Source organism: Schistocerca gregaria, chromosome 8, assembly GCF_023897955.1.
Source record: "Schistocerca gregaria isolate iqSchGreg1 chromosome 8, iqSchGreg1.2, whole genome shotgun sequence".
Taxonomy (NCBI): domain Eukaryota; kingdom Metazoa; phylum Arthropoda; class Insecta; order Orthoptera; family Acrididae; genus Schistocerca; species Schistocerca gregaria.
This window is the reverse complement of record NC_064927.1, coordinates 186,344,896-186,364,296: the sequence shown is the minus strand read 5'-3', so window position 1 is coordinate 186,364,296 and position 19,401 is coordinate 186,344,896. Positions and strand designations below refer to the sequence as shown.

At 42.1% G+C, this 19,401-nt stretch overlaps 1 protein-coding gene across 2 annotated transcripts in view; it reads left to right on the top strand.

Moving 5' to 3' along the window:
• LOC126284021 (DNA-directed RNA polymerase III subunit RPC4) overlaps nucleotides 1-19,401 on the top strand; it is a 48,274-nt gene that overhangs the window by 10,517 nt on the left and 18,356 nt on the right. For both annotated transcript variants that reach the window (XM_049982570.1, XM_049982569.1), the window contains exon 4: nucleotides 228-357. In XM_049982570.1, the coding sequence (XP_049838527.1) occupies nucleotides 228-357 (130 nt within the window). The remainder of the gene's footprint in view (nucleotides 1-227; nucleotides 358-19,401) is intronic.

The following is a 19,401-nucleotide window of genomic DNA, read 5'->3' as shown; positions in this document are numbered from 1 at the left end:
TAGAGGTCAATTAGTTGTGTGTTTTATGTGCTTGAGTTAATTTAGCATGCTACTTTTGGTTTCTTCCACTTTTTTGGGAGGTTTTACCTGACCATTGAGAGCCAGACATGTGCCTGTACAAAGTTAGTACTATAAGCCAGCAGTTGGTCACTAATGTGGTTGCTATAGAGGATGTTGTTGATTGTGTGGCACTAGGACTTTCTTTAGTATCTTAATGTGTTTTCCAGTATGAGAGAAAGTTTGATAAAGAAGAGGATGAACAAAAACTCAAGGAGCTCCTGCGTGACGATTTTGTAGATGATCCTGCTGCCCTGGACAAATCATTTGCACCTGTTGAGCTGCCAATGATTAAAAGAGGTATGAATTTTCATTTAGTAATAACATAATTATTCCAATCTCTGTATAAAATTCCATTACTGTCAAACACTGATGAGGTAATCTCAAAGCTCCTTAGAATTACAGAGGAATATAGAAAGGAATTTCTTAGTATACTGCATCTTGTACCAAGTACAAAGTCCTTCCTCAGAAGTAGAACTCACACATGTTCACTCATGAACTACTCACATATACATGGTCACTGTCTTAGGGTGGTAAGGCGGTCTGGTGTTAGCACTTGTATACAGTTTCTCTCTCTCTCTCTCTCTCTCTCTCTCTCTCTCTCTCTCTCTCTGTGTGTGTGTGGGGGGGGGGGGGGGGGCGCGCGCGCACCTGTGTGTCTTTTATGATGAAGGCTGTGGTCAAAAGCTATATGTGACTTTTAATTGGGCCTGTGTACAACCTGACATGTCTTCTTTACAGTAAGTAGCAATTGTGTATCTTCCTACAGTGGTGATATTCGTACCTAGAGTTCCTGCTGTTTGATTGGTAACTATAATTTTCACCACATTGCCTAAGGCGAAGCAGCCAGCTAGCTAGTTGTGCAATTTAAGCTATTCTCAGTGAGTTCTGTGCTCTAATAATTCATGAGAAAATGGCCAGATAAATTTATAAGAAATTTTGGTGTTTGTACAGGTATCACCTGTCAGTTTCAAGCCACAAATTGGAAAATGCCTTAAAATTACCAGTGTAGATATCGGTGGTTTTTAGTTATGTTATGGGGGGGGGGGGGGGGCATTCAAAGATGATGGTAATCACTTGCTTGTTTCATGGATCATAAATGTGGTTTTGAAATGTGATGTTGAATGATGGTGTACACTCATAATGGTCATTGATTGAAAAAATATAATTACATATCCACCTTTTACACAGTAGTGTAATTACTTTTTATGGCCAATAATTCTAATTTGTTTAGTAGTCTTTTTGTTGTACTGTCTGCAACTCACCATCTCCACTATATGGTGAGTAGCAATCGATCCTTATCATAATACTGTCACTACTTCATCCTGGATTTTCCATTGTTTAGTTTAAATTTAACTACAGTGCCCCCCCCCCCCCCAAAAAAAAATACCTCTCTCTCTCTCTCTCTCTCTCTCTCTCTCTCTCTCTCTCTCTCTCTCTCTGTCTCTCTCTCTCGCTCGCTCTCTCTCGCTCTCTCTCTCTCGCTCGCTCTCTCTCGCTCTCTCTCTCTCGCTCGCTCTCTCCCCCCCCCTCCCTCCCTCCCTCCCTCCCTCCCTCCCTCTCTCCCTCTCTCCCTCCCCACTCCACCCCCCTTCTCTCCCCCTCTCCGTATTTAAAGAAATTCATTGGAGTAGAAGCAGTTGTTAAACAAATATAATGATTTTGGTTTGTGCTTGAAGTGTTAATTATGTTGTAAAATGACAATTATTGCAAATAGTTTCGATGGTCTTGTTGTTAGACAGTTGTCATTTTGAGAAAAATTGTGCGAGACTTCTTCACAAAGGCTGTTCTCACCTTGCCACATGGACTGTAGCTGTAGAGCAGCAGACACAATGTCATCAAGATTTGAAATAAGATTTCTCTCATGTGGATGATTGATCTTAATAGGTTTTAAAATTTATTATTCCCTCATAGTGTGAACGTATAATACAGTGTACCATAGGCAAATGAACCTAGCAACACAGACTTTTGTACTCTCTATATCACCATGCTTATGCAGACATTACCCCCTCCACACTTCCCTATTGCTCTGCCTCTCTGCGCAGAAGCATCTTCCTATGTAATGCAAACTACAGTTACACAGTACTTTGGCCAGCACTTCAAAATTCCTGGCATTACTCATTGGTTATAGTGTCCACTCACAATCGCAGCAGGATTATCGTGGAGAGTACAGGCTCTATCCCGTGGTACTCGAAGCAGCTGCTGTTGGTGGTGTCAAGTGTTGAGAAGTCACTCCAAGGTCAGGGAACATCCTATGCCTGGGCCATTTATTTTACTCAGATACTTGTGTGTAGCTTTTGCTGGGTCGGGCAGTGTTTGGGGAAACATTACGGTGGCAATATACAACATTCAGTGCACTTTGGCAGTGATCTTCTGACTACATATTGTGTTACAACAGCCACTTTGGTCGACCCACTACCACAACCCACTGTGACACCCAGGTTGCAGGCATCTGTGGCTATTACAGCTCACCAAATCATGAAAGCCAGAAGATGACTATCACAACAGGATGACATATCAGTCCCATGTTATGTCACGGAAGACTGTATTGGCTGGTGCTAGGGACCTGCCACGTGACAAGTGGGACGTCATTGGCACCAAATGCAGAGTGCATAGGCTGTGACAGGATTATTGCAACTGAGCTGACCACCACCTGCTGCAGAGTCTAGAGGACCATGTGAAATGATCATTACAGAGACACAGGAGTCACTGCTGGGACAAAATCTTGCCTCCCCAGGGCGCTCCCAGTTCTTTCACGAGTTCGCGCATGGTACATACAGGCTCCCTAGCTATTGGAGCCCATTCTTCCTTCCTGGACTGCATTTCCTTCCTCACGCCCTTCCCTCCCTCCCGTCCTTGCCCCTTCCCCTCTGCCCCCCTCCTCCCCCATTCTCGGTGTTTTTACTTATGTCACCTGGGCTATCGACCTTGTCTCCTGTCTTCCTTCCATTTTGTTCTCCTTGCCTCTCTGTAGTGTGAGTCATTTGATGAGAAACTCCCTTCCTAGCATTTATTGCATCAATAACCCCCCCCCCCCCCCCCCCCCCCCGCTTCCCCTCTTCCTTTCCCTCTGTAGTTCCCCTGCGCCCTGCTAGGTCACCAGCACATGTAGCCAGTCCAAGTGGTGGGGCTGTTATGTACCCATATGGCTGAGTCCCCTGACAACACAGATACCACACTTCTGATACATGTACAGCTGCCTCCCTATGTATGCATAGGAGTGGTTGCTCGTACTGATGGACATCAGAAATCCCAGCAATGGCTGCTGAGCCACATGGCCCTTGATGTGGCTGGATTGCACAAATAGGGAAAACTCCTGATCAGGTTAGGTGCTTTGTGTATGAAATGTATCATGCTCCAAAAGACTGACCATTCTTCTGCGGTCATCTCTTCATTTGGTAATGAATCATTTAATTCTTATGATCCTTCTCAGAGCCTCATTTGCTTTCTAGTCAAGTCACCATGTTGGTAGACATTACTACTTGAATTTAATCATTATCACAGATGGCAGTTTGTGTTTGGAGTTGGTTGTTTACTGCGCAGGAATCGGTCTTTTGTGTGTAGTGTCAACATGAACTTTGTTGAATATACTTTAAGTGCTAATATAATAGTAAATTACCAAGACTTCACCTTGATGGGAGAGCCAGACTCTCCAACTTGGGGTGAAACACTTTCCCCACACTGGGATTGACGGGGATACATTCACTGCCACAAGTCATTATTTTTTGTGGAAAATATTGAAGACAAACTTGGTGAGGTGAAGTCCCTCAGTAAGATGCGATCTGGTTCGCTGTTGATCAAAACTTCTTCTGCTACCCAGTCTGCAGCCCTTCATGTTTCTGATCATCTTGGGAATGTCGCAGTGTCTGTTACTCCCTACCAGTCTTTGAATATGGTTCAGGGAATAATTTTTCATAGGGACCTCATCCTTCAAACCAATGAGGAACTCTGGACTAATCTGGGACGATGGGGCACTCATGTTGTTTGGCATGCTCAGGAAGGTTGTAAGCAGTGATGATTCATGAGTTAGTATTCTGGGTGATCACAAATTTTTACATTCAGATAAATGTGAGAAGGCGAAATTAATAGCATCTGTTGTATAACAGTTATGATTATGAACAAATTTTTACACCTACAGCCAAGGCCAATAGTAATGATGATAAATATAATAATAATAATAATAATAATAATTATTATTATTATTATTATTATTATTATTATTATTATTATTATTATAGTAATAATAATATGCATTACTCGTCTGACAAAAGAAAGAATTATTTCTGTGCAATTTTGTTGTTTTGTATATAATTAATTATAGCTTAAGGCAAGAAAGAAATAAAGTGTAACCTTTCATTGCTCTCCGTTTGGTGTTGTTGTGTAAGTGGGAGTTTTCATGCTTGTGTATTCTTTGGACAAATTTATAAGATCCATAACATTTGTATTAGTTCACAAATTAAATTCCAGGCTGAAAACCAGACATTTTCAGTTGCAGCCACACAGCAATTATGCTTATTGTACACTTCTTCGTTAAATCTTTACTTGTAGTCATGCTTATTTGATTTCACCACTTTCTCAATCAACAGATCTGGTCTCGGAGGCCTTAGTTCCGTTGCAGCTAACGTTTCTTGGTAAATTACTTTTCTCTTAGTGCTTAAAATATATTCAACAGAGTTCATGTTGACACTACACACAAAAGCCAATTCCCGCGTAGTAAACAACCAACTCCAAACACAAACTGCCATCTGTGATAATGATTATAAATTCAAGTAGTAATGTCTGCCAACATGGCGACTTGACTAGAAACCAAATGAGGTGCTGAGAAGCATAAAGACCCAAAGTTAACCTTTTTTGATCCCATATTTCAGTGAATATCAGAGTAACTGAGACAGTTTTCATGAATGTTTATACTTGTGTACACGGGGTGTTCCATAAAGTCTCTCCACAGTACCGTATGATTGTTAGGCGCACGTGCCGTATGATTGTTCACCTGCTTGGGTTACTTCCCTTCAAGTGGACTCTCTCAACATTCCACTGTCTCATTTCTCTCAGCCAGCATCAGTAGTATCATTGGTGTGTGTCGTTATGTGTTGACATGAACATTTAAGTTTAGCTCCTTTGTTTATTTTTGTTACTGTTCAAAGCTGGTGAAAAATACACAGTTTCAGTTTGTCACACATTTAATTCATTTTTCCTGGAGATAACACCCCCACATCGTGATACTGTACAAGATTTGATTAACAAATTTCAAAGTACGGGTTCAGTGACATATGCACCGAGAAGTTGTCGTCCTAGCATTTTGTCTGTGAATAAACTCGATATTTCCAATAAAATGTCCATGATTCGCCCAGGAAATTGATGTTAGTGTCGGAATGGCCCACAAAGCTGTAAGGAAAAAATTAGAACTTTTCCCATACAAAGTGACAGTCATGCAAGAACTGAAAAATACTGATTGTAGCAAGAGACTGCATTATTTTCAATGGTTCAAACTTTTCGTTCAACAAAATGGAAGGGCTATTCTTAATGAAACGTTTTTCACTGATGAGATGTGGTTTCATTTATCCGGGTACGTGAACTCGCAAATTTCTCGTATGTGGAGTACTGCAAATCCATTGTGTATTTGTGAGGAACAACTTCATTCTGTGAAAATAGGAGTTTGGATTGCAATTTCTAGATGTCGGATTGTGGGTCCCACATTTTTCAATGAAACAATAAACATACAACGATAGTGCAGTGATATTCTGTACCCATTCGTAGGAGAACTTGTGTTAAGTGAAATACTAAATGGTTATTTTCATCAAGATGGTGCAACCGCTCATACAGCTTGCGTTTCAATGTCACTGCTTGCTGATGTTTTTGGTGATCTCATAATTTCACAGGGGCTTTGGCCTCCACGATCACCTGACCTAACATCTGACTTTTTCTTCTGGGGTGCAGTGAAAGCAACTGTCTTATAAAAACCATCCAAAATCCATCAGTGAATTGAAAACTGCAATATCCACTTTCACTGCTTCTGTTACAAAAGAAATGTTACAGCTTGTGTTTGGAAACATGATTAGACGAATTGAATTGTGTATTCAACAACAGGGGGGACACTTTCAACATTTAATGTGGAAATTTGTAAGTAAAAATGAATATTAAACAAATTAATAACTTGTATTTCACTGAGTTTCATTCTGGTATATTCACTGCGGCATATGCCACGCGCGGTTAACAATCATACAGCACTGCGGAGAGACTTTTTGAACACCCCGTACAATGTGGACCTATAGCACCAATAAATCTGACTACCATAAGATCAACAGATGTCAGAAGCATGAATAAATGCTGTAACTTACAATCAAATGTGATGTTTCAGGCCCTTATGGTTCTCAGTGCCTCAAGTGCCTTACTGAATGATAAAATGCAAAACTTAATATACTCTAACGCATTCAGAAATCCATAAAATAGGTTTTTTTATCATTATAACTATCACATATTCTGACATCTGATCTAACTTTACTAAATAGTGAGTGAACTGGCATATCTGAGGAATGTGCTGCTGCCTAGCAGGATTTATGCCAAGCAAATGGGGATGTCTGGTGCAATATGCTACCACCTGGTGGCACTGATGTAAACTTATGGTTCAGTGGTAGGGACTAGCTGTGCACCTGGTGAAACGTGCACATTGTTCATCGAATCTGTAAGCATTTGATCCATAAGGCAGTTACATCATTGCACAAAACCTCCTTCAAACGTGCACAAATGAAGCTGTGCTCATGGCCCTGCTGACAAGTTTCACGGGGTCTGTAGGAGTATCAGTGAGGCATAGCACTGTAGATTTGGTGCAGTATATTTCAGATTACTGCATCTGTGTTACATTTCAAAGCATTCAAAGAAAAATAACCAATAAATCTGCTAGGTGTCAAAAGTATGTGTGCTCACTTGCTCTTGTGCTCTGATGTAGCAGCCGCCACTGGTCGTAAGGGCAATCATACCGATTCCAATGCCTTTATTCTGGCATTTGAGGGAGACACCCTCTAAGAGGAGGTCAGGGTTATGTGTTATTGGTGTGATGTGAAACCATACATTCCATCACCAATGACGTATTTTCGGTGCTTGTGTTTTGGGCATGTGTTCCCACTGTATGGCGGACTCTCTGTGAGGTGAATTTTGACACTCACTCCATGAAGGAAGCCCCTGTGTTCTGCCGCCCACGTGTGTGTTAATTGTCACAACCATCACCCTCCATGCCCACCAGATCATCCAGTTTATAAGAAGGTAAAGGAGTATAAGTTCCTTGATCATTTATCAGATATTGCATCTCCTTAGGAATATGACCAGCTTCACCCAGTCTCAATGACTTTTAACTTTGCCTCTGTTACATCCCTTCCCCCTCCCTCCTCCCTCTTCCTCACTTGGGTCCTGCCCCCCCCCCCCCCCCCTCCAGTTCCAACACCCTCCTGTCCAAGTGCCGCTTACCCTCCCCAGCTGGAGAAGTGCCCCCCTTCTTCAAGACCTGCAGATGCTGGAGCCCCCTCCTGGGACCACTCACCCCAACATCTCCCAGTCTGAGGGTCTGCCCCCACAGCTTGGCTTCAGGACACATGGTCTGTGCACCCCAAGATCGCCACTCAGTTCCAGACCTTGCAGAAGCCTGCTCTCCCTGCATGGGCTGTCTTTCACTATCTGTGAAAGAGAAGAAGAAGAAGAACAAGAACAAGAACCATGCCCCTCACCCCCAACCTCGGTGCTCCCAGAGATGCCATCTCCCCCCAGTACAACCTCAATCTGATCTCTTATTTATGGATTTCACCCTGCCCTCATTGGTGATGGACAGTGACCCTGCACATGATTGTCTCCAGCCCATTTACCTCCCTTTTGGATCCCCTCTCCATGATTATTCATTGGAACTGTAATGGATACCATCATCATCTTCCAAAATTGCAAACTGTTATTTCCTTTTACTCGGCAGCTTGTGTCATTCTCCAGGAATATCATTTTACTGATGCTTATTCACTGGCCCTTCATGGGTTCCATGTTTTCTGTCAAATCTGGTTAACCCTGTGAGGGCTTCCGGTGGCATTTGCACATTGGTCCGGATGGACGTTGGTAGCACATGGATCCCCCTTCGTACCACATTGGAAGGAGTACCATCCGTGTACAGTTGGACTCTGTGGTCATGGTTTGCAATCTCTATCTACCATCTGATGGGCCACCAACACCTCTCCTTCTAATTGCTCTCTTTCAGCAAGTCTCCGCCTACCTTTCTCCTCATTGGGGATTTTAACATGCATCACCCTTTCTGGGACAGCATTTTTTTTTGTCTATTTGGGGGCTCCTCATTGACCAGTTTCTAGTGGACCACGACCTGTGCCGCCTTAATGACGGTTTCTTGCATATTCAAAATTTCTAAGTGGGGGAACAGAAGCCACAATGAGTTAGTTTTATTGAGAATACAAAGGCAATGCTGCAGGATGGGTGTTGACCGGAAATGTGACGTAGACTCATGAGGTATCATGTGAGGTCACATGGCAAAGCACAACTCAAGTGATGGCAGTAACCTTATATGGTAACGTATGAGGACTGGAAGGGCAGTGGCCAGACACCAACGTAGAAGGGGTTGACGCTGCCTATAAAGGCGGTAATGGTGGGCTCGGAGTGACAGTTCAGTTTAGAAAGCAGTCCAGGAGGACCTCTGTCCAGCTCAGGCCTGGGGCTTGCACTTGTGTAGTTTTGCTCTGGCTCTGTTTGTGTCTCTGAATAGCTATGTACCTCTCACCATAGGTGTAGGATCCTGTTAGCCTTCTCCATGTAGCAAACTGTGTGGACTATCCCCCCCCTTCCTTACATCATTAGGTGTCTAGACCGCTTGCTGGCCATGACATATATATTTTGAAATATCAAACCTGCTCAGATTAATGCCACGCAAAACAACGGAACAGCTTTGTGAATCCCCTTTTGCATTACTTGGATAGCCCATACGCAGGCCAGCGACAGAGCCAGGAGAGCAAAGAAGCTCTCAAGAAGAAGGAGAAGAAAAAGCCACGGTACAGATGGCACCAGAAGAAAAAAGAAGAGGAGGCTGGGACCAAGGGATTCAGCCTCAGTAGCAACAGATAGACGGCACCCGGCGTCGAAGCGGAATCCCGGAAGGTGGTAAAGGGCTGCCGACAGTGGCACGAGGTCACAGATGGTGCGCAGAGGCAATGCAGGAGCACTGTCAATTGCCGAAGGTCGCAGACATCTGTACGAGAGCAACCAGCAGCAGCCGCAGTGGGCAGTGTGGGGTAGCTGGCGACACAGAGCCAGTGCAGCGGCACTGGCAATGATAGACAATGGCTTGGATAACACATGGCACAGGGCAGGCCTCAGCAGTGGCAGCACAGGCAGATGCCTGAGGTTGCAGATGGTGGTGCTGAACAGTGGAAGGCACACATTTGACAGCAATGGCAGTGGCAACAATGGCCAGCAGCACAAGATCAATGCTTCATAACGGATGACGTACCGAAGGGACAGATGGCAGCAGTGAGAAATTGTGTGATGAGTTGAACAAAAATAACCCGGCATGTCACAGCGATAATGTTTCAAGTGCAGGCACTGACGGAAATGAGTAACCCATTAGACAACTGTCAATTTGTCAGATGTGCTAAAGTTAATACCCTAGTCTTTCAACACCACTAAAGAAACACTAAATGACTTTCTCAATGAATGTGACTTAGCAGCTGTACTTGTTGACCCAGAGCTGCATGGCACTCTTTCGAAATTTGTTGAAACTAACAAGGGAGCCTCCCCATCACCCCCCCCCCCCCTCCCCCCCCCAGATTTAGTTATAAGTTGGCACTCTAGATAGGCCTTGAAGAACTGAACATGGATCAATGGAGAAAACAGGAAGAAGTTGTGTGGAACTATGAAAAAAATAAGCAAAATATACAAACTGAGTAGTCCATGCGCAAGATATGCAACATCAAGGATAGTGTGAGCGCAGGAGCGCCATGGTCCCATGGTTGGCGTGAGCAGCTGCGGAAGAACAGGTCATTGATTCAAGTCTTCCCTCGAGTGAGAAATTTAATTTTTTATTTTCAGACAATTTGAAACCATTAAAAACATGTTTTGACAGAGCACTGTGTGACTGTGAAACTGTTGCATTCATTTGTTGCAGTTCATGTGACAAACTCTTATGTTTTCATCACTTTTTTGGGAGTGATTATCACATCCACAAGAAAACCTAAATCTGGCAAGGTAGAAGAATCTTTTTGCCCATTCCCCAAGTTTACAAGTTAGGTGGGTCGACAACATATTCCTGTCATGTGACGCACATGCCGTCACCAGTGTCATATAGAATATATCAGACGTGTTTTCCTGTGGAGGAATCGTTTGACCTATGACCTTGCGATGAAATGTTTTTGGTTCCCATTCGAGAGGCACGTCCTTTCCTCTACTAATCGCATGGTTTTGCAGTGCGGTCACAAAACACAGACACTAAACTTATTACAGTGAACAGGGACATCAATGAAGGAACGGACAGATCATAACTTTGCGAAAATAAAGAAAGTAAATTTTTCACTCGAAGGAAGATTCGAACCAAGAACCTCTCGCTTAGCAGTTCCTCACACTAACCACGGGACCACAGCGCTCCTGAGCTCACACTATCCTTGATGTTGCATAACTTGCACATGGACTACTCAGTTTGTATATTTTGCTTATTTTTTTCCATAGTTCCACGCAACTTCTTCCTGTCACCTCGATTGATCTGTGTTCAGTTTTTCAAGGCCTATCCAATGTGCCAACTTATAACTAAATCGGCGGGGGGTGGGATGGGGAGGTTCCATTGTAAGATAGTGGACTCAGCACACAGTAAGTTGTTAGAGACCTAAGCACCACTTAGCGAGATGTGCGAGCCATATTAGTAGAAAACTATGGTAGCAAAAGGACACTTGATTACTACGCGTGCCAATTGTTTTCAAGTTTAGCACAGTGGGGCTCATGGATGGATGCAATGGAACACTACCTCAGGGAAGCTATTAGGGGTACCATTAGACAATCAGAATTAGAAAGTAGCCTTGCTCTCATCTGAAAATTAAGCTGAGTTATGTTTACCCATGGTATTTTTGACAATAATATAAAGACCATAATATGAGCATGTGGTGAACAGTTAATGCTAGCAGAGGCTATAGAGATCGCTCTGACAGAGGAGAACGCAGTGACCTCTTCCTGAGAAAAGATGATCATCTGAGGTGGTGGTGCTGTGCCCTGAAATGAAAAGAAGGGGTCAAAGGACTTCAAGTGAGGGAAGCCAGGCCACATGATGCGAAATTTTCATAGCGATAAAGTAATATGAAAAGTATGAATGGTTGCACCAGGAAATTTCAAGGAAACTGACAGAATGCAAGTAGTGAAACACACACAATGTAATTTGCCAGGTTGGAGGGGCCCATGTGTGCAGAATAAATCTATAATGTGCTGTAAATGCTAAAGGAAAAGTTATTATGTGAGTCTGCCCAGAGAGCGCTTGACATGCACAGAATGCGTATAGGAAAGGTAAAAGCCAGGAAGACTAAGTAAGGGCATAAGAAAGCAGTCGCCTTACGTCCTGCCTGGGAAGATACGAGGGCTATCCACAAAATACATAAAGTTTTGGAATTAAAAATAAATAAATTATTGGAATTTTTTTTAATTTTATACAGATGAAAGCCACACTTAAATACTACTTTTCTACATAGTTGCCATTTAAATTAGCAATAGACGAGCTTGGAAATTCCTTCGTCGTAAAATTCGGCCACCTGCACCTTCAACCACGTGGTTACCTCTTCTTGAAGCTGTGCGTCGTCATCAAAACGCTGCATAGCCAACCACTTCTTCATTGCTGGGAATAAGTGGAAGTCACTCGGTGCCAGGTCGGGACTGTACGGCTGATGAGGAAACAACTCCCACTTAAGAGATTCGAGAACTTCAAGAGTGGCATTTGCCGTGTGGGCCCGGGCACTGTCATGAATCAGCAAGATCTTTGAGCCAAACTTTCCCCTGCACTTGTTTTGTATTGCTCTTCTGAGGTTGTGCAGAGTTTGGCAATTCTTTTGAGAGTTTATTGTAGTGCCTCTTTGTAGGAAATCCACAAAAATCACACCTTTTCTGTCCCAAAAGACAGTCACCATCACCTTCCTTGCCGACATTGTCTGCATGCATTTCTTGGGGTTTTGGGGGGAATTTGTGGGCCCCCACTTCATTGACTGCAATTCACATGATTAACCCATGTTTCGTCACCAGTAACAATGCGATCGAGTAATGGGTCGCCATCTTTCTCGTAAGCATCCAAAAACATCACGCTGAAGCCATTCGCAGATATTTGTGAATCTCTGTCAAGATTTTTGGTATCCATCTTGCACGAAACTTGTGGTAACCAAGCTTTTCGGTAATGATTCATGCAACAAACTTCGTGAAATTTGTGGAAAACTCATAGAGAGTTCTGTTATTGTGAAATTATGGTTTTCACGGACCACGGCATTGACTTTTTCGACAAGTTCGACAGTCACTATGCTGGGTCTTCCACTTCGCTCTTCGTTGTGAACATTAGTTTGGCCATTTTTAAATTTTATGACCCATTGACGCACTCCACCTTCAGTGATTATGTTGTACTGTTTTTTGCAGTCAGAAACCTTATTACAGCACACACTTCACACTTCGCAGCATTTTCAATTAACACTGACATTTCAAACTGTCACAGTAACTCAACGGAGTACAGCACGAACCTCTCACTAGCACGGCAGGATGCCGACTGAGCGGCGGAATGCCATGACACCAAGATTGGCGCGCTAGCCCCACCCCTAATGGACACAAACGAAAACGTAATGTACTTTGTGGATAGCCCTTGTATTAGAGTGGAGAGCAGTTACAAAGGTGGGTAAGGATCAGATGCGTAGAAGCATGCGAAAGTGCACCACATGACTCACAGCCAATCACACACCAGTGACATTCTTGTTTTTGTTCTGTGCAGATTGTGCTGTGTTAAGAAGTTCTAACTGTTTATTTCAGTCATAGTGTTCTGTGCTGAGTGCTGACTGCCTCCATAGTGTTCATTATGAATTACGGTAAGCAATCACACCAAGTCCTTCACAAACGGGCAAGAGGAATAGTGTTATGTGTGTACCAATACTTTAAGCGAGGATCTTCCACTGAATCCATGACAGCACAAGCAGGGTGTATATGACCCGAGTCAATTGGGAGAGCCGGGAAAAACCCAGGAATTTTATCATCCGGGAGAAAACTGGGAAAAACTCATTTTTCATTGTTTTATTTTTCAGTTAAGTTTTTGTGATTTTGAATGGTAAGAACCAATACTCTAACAACGGATATTACTGTACCCCGCTACTGCAAAATAACACCGCAGCAATGAAACATGAACGAGAGAGGGGGAAAAAAACGTAAAATAAACTTAAGTTGCAAATGAAATGCACCGTATACAACAACAAAACACAGTGCTCACTCAAGCGTCTGCCAACAGCAAAATGTGTCAAAGGATTTTGGATGACTATGCAATGCTTCATAACAACAAATTGCCTCCGATGAGCGTAACGTGATAACTGTTTAAATTAAATTCCTTTGAGCAGTTGCGGGCAGGCTCTTGTACATGCGTAGTTGAGTCTCATATGAGTAGTACCTTCTCCTGCTTCTTGTTACAGAAGTGTGGCTTGGCCCCACTACCTAATATTGCCCCGACTCGGAAATATAGTAAATCCGGGCTTGATGCACAGAGCAGTCTGAGTTGTGGTGGGGAGGTACGTCATCTCCACGTGACCTGTGTTTACGTTCAGTGATTTTGTTGTTTCCTTTTCTTTTATTGCCCTCATGTCAAATGATAAAACGGATTTCGTGACCGGGAGATATCAAATGAATTAAAATACGTTCACAGAATTACGGATGGCCAAAATATGTCATTAGTTTCAGATTTTATTTCCAGCTTTCTGACAGTCAAGCATTAATCGCCTTGCAGAACAATGAAGTTATCTTCATCGGTTTGCTAAAGAGATTTGGCTTTTATTAATGTTTTCTGCTGAAGTAGTCAGTTTATTTGAAAAGAACTGTTTAATTTCACATTGTTGGCTGGTTTCAACTGTTCACTGATTTCAAGAGCACGTATGACATTATGCCATAATAAAGAACGAAACATGAGATAATACAGTACTTGCACTCCAAGAAAATTTACATTCGAATCTGGACATACGAATGTGCACTGTAAGCCGAATTATGCATTTTAGTATGATTCACGAAATTCTGATGCTCTTGAAGTATCCTTTGATGTCTTGTTTCTATTATGACATAACGTAAAATTAATGTTTTACACGTATGAACGTATGGCCTTCCTGCGTCATCACGCGGTGACGACTGTTATCTGGCACTCTCTAGCAACTGCTGAGATGAACCTATTTCTAACAGGTAGCGGGAAAATATTGCGAACGGTGATTTGAAAAGCGTTACATACATTAAAAGCAAATTTCCTTTTACATGAGATGAACTATGTGCGAGAATGTATGATGAATTTCTTATATAACAAAGCGCTTGGCTCTCATTTAAAAATCATTTCTTTGAGGATGGCCATTTAGAAGAATTTTGAGCTCAGGTGATCACACATTTACGTCGTTATTAAAAATTTTACTGGCACATTTGTGTGATGTATTTTAAAGTGTATCATGCACAGAAAAGATCAGTGTTATATGTGGAAGCTTAGCTTCTCTTCTAGTTTATTAATCTTGGAGACCAATATTATATGTGAATGCTATGTATATTAATTTAAACCATTAACTTTTCTTATTTGTGTTTTCGCGCTACTTAAGCATGATCATGCTATTGGCTGGCTACATTACGAGCCCTATACTGTCATCAGCTGGTGATATCATGTGACATGAGTTATGAGTGGCTTACAAAAGCGCATCGCAATCTCGATTTCAGTGCTTCGAAAAGTAACATGTGGTATTTGGTGGAATTCGAATTTATACCTCCGTAATATGAAAATATGTAGCCTACATATTGCTGCACATTAAAGGTGTTTCAAAATGTGTTTTTCCCCTTTCGCTTTCTTAAGTGGCGGGAAATTCTACGTTGGTATATAAAACCATAAACATTCAAAGGATTGATGAGTTTTACAGTGCCAAGGAATAGTATAAGGTCACTTAACATGGAAAAAGTGTATTTTCGCCCGGGAGAAATTGTGTTTCTAACCGGGAAATCCAGAAAAAATCTGGGAATTTTTTTTCCTTGACCACGTACACACTCTGACAAGGGGCGGGTCGCGCCATTGCCAAATGCCAGGAGCATACAGTTGAAGCATGTGATGTTGGTTTGAGGACAGTTCAGAGAATATCCAGCGAAGCTAAGACATCTCTCCAAGCCTGCAGCTCAGCTGTTTTCAAATCACCAGGGAAGCAACACAGCTGCAAAAAACAAGTGGGTGAGGTACATGATTTAATGAAAAATGTTTTGTGGCAAATAGTGTTCAGCATGTTCGCTGAAGGCAAGTATCCAACTGCAGAGAAACTAGTTTCATGTGTGAAAGAAGCTGAAAATTTTAATGGAAGCAAATGGGCCATGTTGAGGATAATGAGACACATGTGGTTCATGTATCAGAAAACAACGTTGGTAGGAAATTATTAATGGAATGAAGTGGAATTGTAGCTGCAAGGATTCAATTTTTGAGAACAATGCAGGAGACCAGAGAAGCTGCCACACCTCGAATTTATTACTTAGATGAAACTTTCATTAATCAGAACCACACAAGGGCTATGTGCTGGCAAGTGAGCGATGGGTACGGTGGATTAAAAGTTCCCTTTTGGTAAGGGTAACAGAATTATAGTGCTTCATGTTGGATCAGTAGACACTGGCTTTATTCCCCAGGGTAATCTGATTTTTAAGGCATCAAAAGCTAAGAATTCTGAAGATTACCACTCTGAAATGATGTACAGCATCTTCAAAAGGCAGTTTACACAACAATTATTGCTGCATATTCCTGCGTCTTCAGCTATAGCCATGGACAATGTGAGCATCCACTCAGTGCAAGTGAACAAAGCTCCAAATATGAACTCCAAAAACACAAACATTATGACATGGCTGTCATCTAACCGAATACTTTGTAACTTGTTGCATGCCAGAGCAGAATTGCTTGTTCTTGTCAGTTGACACAAACATGCATACAGAGTTTATGAAATAGATGAAATTGCAAAGCAGTATGGAGACCGTATCATTAGATTACCTCTATACAATTGCCATTACAACCCAATCGAGATGGTATGGGCTCAGGTGAAAGCATATATTGCAGATGTTGCGAGACTTACACATGAGGCAGTAGACAGCATCTCAGCATCTGCATGGGCAGCTTGAGTGAGACACACAGAAAAACTGCAAGATGAAGATTACAACAGGGTAATTGGCAGGGACTTTTTTAGGGAACCATTCATCATAAATCTTGCTGAGTCTGATTTATCTACATTGGACAACGAAGATGATGACTTGGATTTATTGCTGTGAAGTATGTAAGTACCAATTACTGCTACTTATGACTTTGCGTGACTGTGCCTGAAAAAATTATTCGTAGCTCAAGTTTCATCTTTGACCTCGTAACAATGCCGTTTTTACCATAAAACTTATTTCGTTCCATGAAATACACATACTGTAACACCATAGTAGGTAGCACAATGAAAGAAAATTAGGTTTTAGTAACACATTAAACAATCTGTTATTGATATCCTTATGGTGACAAATTATTAAAACTTGAAAATGCTTTAAATGTGTTCAATCACTGTAGGTGCATAATGTAAGCAATCCAAAAATTCATTTGATTAAGAAAACAAATCATTGTTGTTCAAAAGGTGAAACATTGACAGTATTTAAAGAAAGAATGAAGCTGCATCATGATTACTGACAAAATAGATTGTAGCTCTTCTATCTCTATTTGCTTTACAAATAAACTGGTCTTTTGGAAGGGATCCACCTTGAGCTATATATTGGAGCGTTTAAGAAAGTTTTTACAAATCTAAAAGCGGCATAAAGTTTTATATACCTTCTTACCACATGCAGTGGTTTCCGTGCATCCCCCCCACCCCCCCTCCCAGAACCCAGAATCTGTCATCTTCAACCATATAGAACTTAATGTAGAGAAATTATTTATCTCAATATTTTATGTGATTGAGGTCAACATGAGGATTCTCGTTACTAAGAATGCAGTTCATAAAGTGTGTGAACTGATGGAAGGAAATTGGGAGCATTGCAAGGTATCTTCTCTCTCTCTCTCTCTCTCTCTCTCTCTCTCTCTCTCTCTCTCTCTGCGAAGAATGCATGACACACTTGCCTTCGTGGCTGCTCTCCACTCCAACAGTCGATTGCAAAAGCAAAAATGAGTTTGTAAAACTAGACTGTGAGGGAGGTATTAATGATCGCCAGAGGTTTCTCATTGATAGCAGGGCACAGAGAAGCCTGGTTGGGAAACGTAGTCTGAAAAATGGCGGAAAATGTAATGCAGCTGAACATATTAGGATTCAGGGAATCACTAATATGGTTGCAAGTGGGAAGCGGAACGCAACTGGGGCATTGCTTCCATGTAATCGGAGAAGGGCTGGTGCACTGAGACTTTCTCAAGGAAAATAGAGTTGTACTCAATTATGCCACTGGAAGCCAATGGATCCACAGGGTATGGGGTGGAATGAAGGCGGAGCAAGAGTGTAAGCTCCACATAGTTCAATTAGGTATTAGAAGTCCGGTACTTGCTAATATGATCGTGGAAGTGCAGGAATGACAAGGATCTTTCAGGAAAATCTCAGATGCCGAGCGAAAGGCACATCACAAGATGAAGATGGAGTCACTAGGTGAGCTATGCACAGTAACTTCAAAAGGGAGAGAAGGCTCTTTTGACAAAGGCTTAAGTGAGGAACATTTGGAAAGGCAAGAGTGAGTACTGACAGAAAGTCATTAGTGGTTGAAACACAACAGTGGTGGGCAAAAGGGATTGCCAGAGACTAGCAATAAGGGTAGAAACCAAATGTTAGTGCCGGCCGATATGGCCGAGCGGTTCTAGGCGCTTCAGACTTCAACCATGCGACCAATACGGTCGCAGGTTCAAATCCTGCCTCGGGCATGGATGTGTGTGATGTCCTTCGGTTAGTTAGGTTTAAGTAGTTCTAAATTATAGGGGAATGATGACCTCAGAAGTTAAGTCTCATAGTGCTCAGAGCCATTTGAACCATTTTTGAACCAAATGTTAGTAGTGTTTCACCGATAACAATTGGAGCCCAAGAGGAACAGGTGTTTCGGATAAAAATAGAGGCGAATGGAATGGGAGAGGCTATCATTCCAAAACAGGAGATCACAAAGGGCATGTATCTTCCAGAGGCATTGATAAAAGTAGAATCGGGAGAAGGTCTAATAAGTGTGCTGAACATTACTGAGAAGTGAATGCCAGTAGAATGCCCGTAGGTAGTAGCTGAAGCCGTTCCAAAGTGGGAATTGTTGAAAGAATCCTTCAGAGTGAATCGTGTCAGTATAAGTAAGCCACAGTTGAAGGTGAGAATAAGTATTCTAAAGAAAAAATATTGGAGTGAGCCACTTGAATGCCAAAGAGAGGGCAGCAATTATAGAGTTATGCACCATGTAAAGTGATATTTTGCATTTGCCGGGAGACAGGTTGTCGTACACAGATATTATCAGGCAAGATGTTAAACTGCTGCCAGAAGTGGAAGGTTTGGTGATATGCTTGCGACTCTACAGAATACTGCAAGCACAAGAGGAGATACTCCAGCAAGATATTTTAGAAAATGTTAGAGGATGACATAATAGTACTAAGGAAGAGTGGGTGGAGCTTCCCGTTAATAATTTTGCCTAAAAAGTAAGATGCTAGTGGAAAGCAAAAGTGGCGAATAATTGCAGACTATGACAACTGAATGAGATCTCCTTAAATTCAGTTTCATCATCAAGAATAGACAAAATTTTTGATGGTCTTGGAAAGGCGAAGTACTTCTCAAACCCGGATTTAGCGAAGGGCCAATACCAGGTTTCATTAGACTAATAGGATTGAGACAAGATGGCTTTCAGCATGCTGTATGGACATTATGAGTACAAAAAATGCCCATGGAACTCGAAAACAGCTCAAGTACATTCTAGGAACTGATGAACTCCATAATGACAGGGATGCAAGGTGATAAGCTGTTCATCTACCTGGATGACGTCATCATATTCATATACTCCTTAGAAGAACACAGTGTGTGGCTGGGAGAGGTATTTGAAAGACTGGGACACCAAAATTTAAAATTACAGGTGGGGTAGTGTGAATTTTTGCAAAAATAAGTGTGCTATATTTGTCATATTGGCTGAGGGCTTGAGGCT